This window comes from Pelobates fuscus, chromosome 12, assembly GCF_036172605.1.
Source record: "Pelobates fuscus isolate aPelFus1 chromosome 12, aPelFus1.pri, whole genome shotgun sequence".
NCBI classification, from domain to species: Eukaryota; Metazoa; Chordata; class Amphibia; order Anura; family Pelobatidae; genus Pelobates; species Pelobates fuscus.
Genome location: NC_086328.1, coordinates 108,941,081 through 108,948,939, shown reverse-complemented (window position 1 = coordinate 108,948,939; position 7,859 = coordinate 108,941,081). Strand labels below are relative to the sequence as shown.

At 36.9% G+C, this 7,859-nt stretch overlaps 1 protein-coding gene across 1 annotated transcript in view; it reads right to left on the bottom strand.

Moving 5' to 3' along the window:
* Positions 1-1,099: 1,099 nt before the first annotated feature.
* Positions 1,100-7,859, bottom strand: part of SLC6A5 (solute carrier family 6 member 5) — a 73,522-nt gene continuing 66,762 nt past the window's right edge. The window contains exons 15-16 of the mRNA XM_063437858.1: positions 7,410-7,577; positions 1,100-5,665 (exon numbers count right to left, since the gene is read on the bottom strand). Coding sequence (XP_063293928.1) covers positions 5,510-5,665; positions 7,410-7,577 — 324 coding nt within the window. The 3' untranslated portion in view covers positions 1,100-5,509. The remainder of the gene's footprint in view (positions 5,666-7,409; positions 7,578-7,859) is intronic.

The following is a 7,859-nucleotide window of genomic DNA, read 5'->3' as shown; positions in this document are numbered from 1 at the left end:
CAAGAAAATACGTAGAGTCCAATCAGTCTAGGAAGAGCTGTTTTACTGACATGGCTAATTATCATCTGGATAATCCTCACAATGTGAACCTTATTGGGTAACCTCTATAATAACAATGTTCATACATTTAAATGCTGGAGTTATTAACATAGCCTTTTTTACCTCTTTAAGGGAACAAAATCTGAATTAGATGGGGTTATTGAATGGGAATCAGGGAAAACAGATAAGGGCAAAGCTGTAAAAGAGATTAGATAAAGATATCTTTTTCCTAAATTCAGTAATTTGGCTTAAAAAAAAATACATTCATCTTGTTGCTTCTCTGTATTACACAGTTTAGTGAGTAACCACATTAGCAATTGTCCTTGCACATGCAAGGTACCAGGATAATGAAACTTCACGTGGGTATAAAAGATATTCCAGCATACGGTTAGAATGACTAAACTAATAGAGCAAGCTGTCTCTGCACTCTCTCAGTACTTTACTCCCTCAGATATCGCATGAAACCCTTTCATTCAGCTGTACACAGAGTATCATTTTAATTAGGTGTTAATGTTTTCAAGGCTGCAGGCAGAAGATGATCGTACTCTGGCATTGAAAGAAATTGAGAGATTTTCAAGGTCAGAGCATGCTTGATCCAGTGACTAGAAGTATATTTATTTTTCATGTACTCACACCAACTATAAACAGAGCAATGAATTTTCTGATTTCCTTGGCTCGTTCTGTTCTGTAATGCTAAGTTCTCTGACTTCAGCTCCCCACCACCATTTGCTGGGTGATCATTATCTACAGACGCCTTCAGACGATATTGTAGAGGAAATCACGCTTCCAAAGAGACACATTTCAGTCCTTATGTTTTCAACACTGACATTTATTTCATATTATTATTTATTTTATTTTAATTTTTTCGGAGCTCAGACATTATAGAATAAACTCTAATTTAGGACATAAGAATATAATAAGCAATAAATATATATATATATATATATAATACAATAGATTGCATTTGTACACATAAATACAAAATCTGAGGTAGGGCCTCAAGGATAACAATATTTTTTTTTAAATGACTAATGTACAATAAATTTATATATGTGCACTATATAGATATATATGAATACATGTGTATATATATCTACATCTTTAATTAGAATGCTCTTTTTTTCTAAAGATTCTATATATTCTTCATGTACAGCTATCGGAAAAAAATATATATAATATACAGACCTAATAATGGGTACTTACTCACAGTCAGATACCCTCAAAATCTGTTTCTTAATTTGAAATTATGCAAGTAATTAGGATTTTGCCTATTCAGTAATAGGTCCATAATAAGAGTGCCAAAAAATGTGACACAAAACACACACACACACACAACATTTTATATGACACACAAAAAAAAATATTCAAAATTGTGAAGCACATCAATAAGGCAAATGGGTTACCTGACAATGTATTTAAATTTTAGGGTAAATTTAATGTTATAAACAAAATATCAGGCAAACACTCACAAACGTTAACATGTCCTAAAATCTTCCATTTGGTCTATCTTCGATCATATCTGCCTGGTATGGTGTGGATAACAAATTAATGGTTAGCTGTCATGGTTTACACTTTGAGGCCTGCGTCGGGTTCAAGCAGTTTTACGGGATATACAGGTAAAAAGCATAGACTAAAACTTGACAGGGGACTATGCTTAGCGTAACATTCATTTAAGGGAGATTTAATTAAGGTCTAAATAGTCTAAAACTAAACACCTTTCAACATTAGACAACTCTACCATGCAACCTCCAGGTTTACTCTACCGGTTTTGGCAGGACAAGATAAATTATCTGTCATGGACTCTTTAGTGGATATTATTCATAGCTTCTGGTGGCTTTAGTGAAATTACAAAAACATGTGCACCTCAACTGCTAAGACACAAAACACAAGGGGTTATGGTATTCTGTGTTGAAACATCTGTTGACCATCAATGGTGGCATGTTGAACTGAAGGTCCACCACTTCATAGAGAAGGTCTATTCCTGGAATACTCAGGTTCTAGACAGGCCAGGTCTTGTTATATGGCAGCTCAGAGGTTACAGAGAAATGGCTGTGTTCCAGCTTGCCTCCGAAGAGGTGAGTTTAGCACAATGTGATAGTTGTGCTAAGAAGGCAAAGTCATTGACAATATGAGTGGTCAATGGAAAATTTGCATCTTCTAAATCTCCCCCCGAAAAAGGCAGGACCTGGGAGACATGGTCCATCTCCTCCTCCGTTGTGCTATGCAGATATTTAGAGGGGGAGCAATTTCGGCAACATAATGGCTGACAGAGTTTCTTAAGTTCAGTCTACAGGAAATATGATTACTATTTCGGGAAATATTGAAATGTATTTGAAATACCATAACCCAATCTTTCTCACAAAACCTCACAACACAATATGGTTCCTCTAGTTCTAGAGAATATGGGGAGGGGAGACATGCAAATAATAATTGAATATTGTCAGCATTTCATGATTTATATTATAACTATACACAATGTTACCTGGGATAAAAGCAGCAGAAGGGGGAATACACCAGGGAAGAAAAATGAAACTAATAACTAATTATTGACAAATGTAATCCTACTGACAGAGAAAGTGCTAAAGACTTACCACTCATTATACATAAGTACACAAAGTCACTTTATTGCTGTCACCTTGGAAGAAATGTGCAGTGTTCTGGGTTTGAACTTAAAGAAAAATCTAGACGATACAGAAGGGGACATTCATTACACATTGGGGCGCCGTTAGAGAGCGAGAGAGGTGATGTATTTAAATTTTTTCGAAACAAACTCCTTTCTTGCATAAGAGTTTAGTAGATTTCACATCTGTATATTTTCATGATTGGTTTAGTGTTCCTTTTTGATGAATGGAGATGGAACAGTTAGCGGATATTGTGCAAACCTTCACCCGGAGACTGCAATTATACAGTAGAATTTCTACCCCAAAGAGCAGCTTGGTTAATCCGTGAATGTTCTGCATGCACCTGACACCAAATTTTAGTAGTCCGTAGTCAGGAATAGAGGTTTGACTATTGTATGAAGTTTGTGGAATTAACTAAAAGGTTTTCCTGAGACCCTTTGACATGACATTAAAGAAAGATAATAGGTGGAATGTCTGAATTTTTGTAGTCAAACTATCAGCAGCCACACTAGGGGCATTTGACAAATGTTGTCTCACACAAAACCAATCACTTCCAGGTAGGTGATCTCAATATTCCTAATCAGAACTGTTTTGTAGTCACTGTGTCCACAGGTTTTCCAAGACTGGGTATATGCTCTCTAAATTCACAATAAGACTGTAATAGAAATATAAAAGACACAACTAGTAGCATAGGGAGATTTTTGCGAGAATCCCAGCACTCGGGGGTTAACTAATCGAGTTTCAGCAGGGTGCTTCTCCTTTGGAATTCAGGAGGTTAATGTACACTTTTGTCTCTCTGAGTGAATTCTTTTGCAACACATTTGCCTTTCTGGCAAAGCAGAGAAAATATCCATGATGCATTGCCTGTGTAATCAGAACTGGCACTTGTTTAAACCTGGATGTTCTATCATCAATGCCCAGCTGGTCTCCTTTCTTCAAAGTACTTGGCTCCATGAATGCTCTCATGTTTGTTGTCTGCTCGACGATGTTGCACATAAAAGACACATTTCTAGAACACTTAGCAAGTGCTCAGCAAGTAAACAGTTCTTGTAAAATATTCCAGGTTTTCAAAGAATCAACTTGGTCTCTTTCAGCAAATGTGATCTATATTTCATAATACTTAGTTTTCCCCAAATACATCCTACTCACTTCTCCCCAATTACATCCTACTTCCTCTCCGCACCTACACGACAGGAAGTGTGATTTTTTTTTTTTTGGCTGGCTTGGCAAAGGTACACTAACACAAAACACAACAGAACAAGGAAAACTTCACAAGATAGTGTTACCCACGAACAAGTGTGCATGCTACAAGCTGAAGACAGGGAAATGTTGACTGGTGCCGAAAGTCTCTGATGCAGTTTATGGATTTAACATCCAGATTCTGCTGATCAGATTCATAGACAGGCTGGATAGCCCATGAAAGGGACACTTTATAGTCATATCATTAGTGCACTTTGCACGGGCCACATTCTGCTCCACTATATTCCCTCCTTGTATTCAAAGGAAAGTAGAAACGTAATGCTATATTTTGTAGTTGTATAAGCAGAGTGGAACTGTAGAAGAATACTTTATCTGCAAAGATCGCACACCTATAAGAAATAATTCTAAAACTTTGACCCCCATCCTCTTGACGTTAACAAACAACATGTATGGAAGCTGTCTGTCCCGTTAATTTCATTGGAAAACTCCTATTAGGAGGTTTTTTTCCAAGAGTTTTGGTGCCACAAGCCGCTAATTCTATAGTTGGACTTGCAGTGACCACATTCCAGTGGCAACCAGCCGTTAAAAGGAAACTATTTACATACACATATGGCTTGACATAGGAGAGAATATGCCTTTTAAACATTAATATACTATATATATAATATATAGAGTCAGGTTCTAGTAGTTAAATACATTTAGAAATTATGGAAAGGCAATAAACAGAGACAGGGTTTTGTTACTAAACACACACAGCAAAGGACGAGAGCTATTGTTTGGGTCCACACTACTACAGTGTGAATATAAAATTAGGCACAAATTATACAATGGCTTTTAGGGGCGATAATGAGAAAAATTTACAAAATGCAAATAAAGATAAACGTTGCTCTATGTTGGAATTGCTTCCAGATGCATCAAATGCTTTGTTTATTGGAAGACAAAGGATTATTGTATGTTCTCCATAAAAATAAATATGAACCCACCCAACAAGATGGTCTAAGCAATGCATAGTATGTCCAGGAGACATCCTGGGGAACTTAGTTTGGTTCTTGAATGATTGAATTTAGATATTATTTTGGATTATTAAAACTCATCCCAGCAGAGTTCTCATTAAATCGGCTACAGACAAAGCCGGATTTATAATATAATCTATAGGCACCTCGCCAATGTTTATTCTTTAGCTATTGCACATGTTTGCTATACTCCTCTCTGGAGTTTTGCATGAGTCGCCAGCCTGTGTCTTCTATGTAAGGCTGATCACATTTAGGACAAAAAATGTGCAGACTGTCCTTATAAAGCATATTATATTCTTACCCAAAAGAGGAACAAAAACCCCTCTTAACAATGGAAAGCTCCTAAACTGGTGATTTTATTCTGCAATCAGACTCTGCATTCTTCCAGGGTAATATACTTAAAATGAAGGGAAATAAATATTCCTTTGCCAGAAATTGTGCGTTAAAATGGAGGCAATGGCACAAAAAGAAGCCAGTGCGCAAGGTGGCAGCCGGTCTGGTGTTGGCTAGAACATGCAACGTGAAACCTTAGAGTGTAGTTATGACCACACCGGCACTGTTTGAAACAAGAAGAAAAGTATATGAGGCGGACTGAAGATTGACCTCTGTACTTCACACGTACAGACACCAGATATACTAGCACTGGGTTCCTAAATCGAAATCCTTAGGTGGAAGTTTGAGACCTAAGGAAGAGGTACCCAGTGGATCCATCATGTTCTTGTAGCGTTCTCCACGATGCTTTTCCAAGAATGGACCCCAGTCAGGCTGAGGAGTACATACAAGCTTGAGTCTCTGGAATGGAGAAGCAAAAAACAAACATATTACTTAAAAGATAATTCATTGGTTTTGTGTGTGACATACCTGTACACAGTCAAACTAAGGACCAGAAGAGGAGTTTGATCATTTATATGTAAACCTCATTGAGCATAACACAGTTATTTAGTAAACGAACCCTACAACTCTCATAATACCAGAATATCCCATATACAGCCCAATAACACCCCAAAATCTAAGCCTCAATCAAGGCATGATACTAACGAACTGACAGGAAATGACATAATAAGCTGTAAAATTGACAGGAAGTGGCATCATATCCTGTGCATTTACAGGAAGTGACTGAGCAGTAGTAACCTTGTTTCCCTATGAACTAATGGGAACTGATATAAAAATATGTGCTTCTAGTAAAATAGTAACATTTTAAACTCTTAATCTCTACAGGAAGTGTAAAAAAATTATTTTATTGTGCTTCTCTTCAGCATCAATAAAGATTTGAGTTTTTGAAATTCTAATGGGGGATAGAAGCAAAATTAGCACAAAGTGTTAAATCTGGCAGAATATAGTTATTAATGCAACACACATAGAATGCTGCAAAAACGCCTTACAGGCTCATCCTGATGGCTTGGCAGCATAAGTGTCTCCCCTCACTCATTAGTGTAACAAAAATGATGGCATGTTTAATATAAATGGATTGTAAGGTCATGGGGACACTAGTAAAAAAAAATATCAAAGAATAATTCATGTATGCTTTCGGGGGAGGGGTACACTTTTTCCTGTGAATCTTGCGTTGATTTATCTACATCATAAACAAGGTTTTTGATGCTTGATGGGGCAGCACAAATAAAAAGATGATTTATGTTGTATTAAAAGCAAGAGATAAAACATTTTATTGAATACAGCTTGTCTTAACTGTCTGTGTACCAGAGATTGGTAAAGTTTAGTCAATTCTGTTTACAGCTAGTCCTTTAATATTCATGAAACAGATCTGATCCAATAATATTTAAAGGTGGAATATGATGCAGGTCATGTTGTTCCATTAAAAAAGCAAAAATAAAATATTATTAGCGTAGTTTTGAGGCACTTAACCAAATGTTTCTCATCCATTACTCAGTCTTAGCAGTGGGTTACATCAAAGTAATTGAATTTCTGTTTATGATAATGCCCAGGAGAATATAACCCAGTACCGTAAGGGAAAAAAAACATTATGATGATGGGAAACAGATTATAATTATCTGGTTATGGTAATTTTATTCGCCGTCACCAAGAGAGGTACGAGAACGAAGCCGAGCTGATTAGAATAAAAATGGCCTGCATTCTGATACCATTCTATTTACTGAAAAAGTAATTTGATTTGGAAAAATTCTGCATGAAATTTGTATGAAAGCAAACTCGTAGAATCATAAAAAAAAACAATTATTGGTTTATTAGCTATTAAAATAAATTAAGCTTCCCTTCCCTTTATTTTTAATTTCGGTTAAATTGCTTTATTGCAACGTTGATGTCCCACTTGGGTTATGAGACAAACAGTACGGAAGAGGGGCAGTGGATTTTGGGATGAGCTACACTAAATTCCTTACCCGTGGCGAGATTTCCAGAATAGTTTGTGATGGAACTTTTTAAATCCAAGCTGTTCTGGTGGATATTAAATCCAACCAACTAATGACTGTGAATGACCACGAATCCAGCTTGGTGGAAGTGCTCGCTAGATAGTTATGTGCAATTTGTGAGAAAAGGTAATGACTTAGATCTTGGAACTCACCTCAATAAAGCTGCCAGGTGCCAAAAACATTTTTATCACGAACATAATGGGGATCCAAATAACTGAACACACCAGCATCAGCCATCCCAGAACCATGGACCAGGTTGGGTAGTGATACGTTCCGTACGTCATCGGTTCCCATTGATAAAAGCTAAAACCCAGGATGAACTGGAGGGGAAAAAATCAGGAAGAGAAGAATTTGTAGCCAGCGTGGTGGCCATATGTTATCAGCACTGCAGTACAGTCATCCAAGGGAGATAACATGCTCACTACAGCTTTGATCTTTACAGTATGCCTGTGTGCAATGAGTCTACATGCTGTATAATGGCAATTTCTTCATGTAACAACTGTTCAAATCACTGCTGCTCAATGCAATTACCATAATAACATGGCTTTAACTCTATGAGTGCCAGTGGACTGAAAACTGAAGATCCCTGGGTATATGGCAAT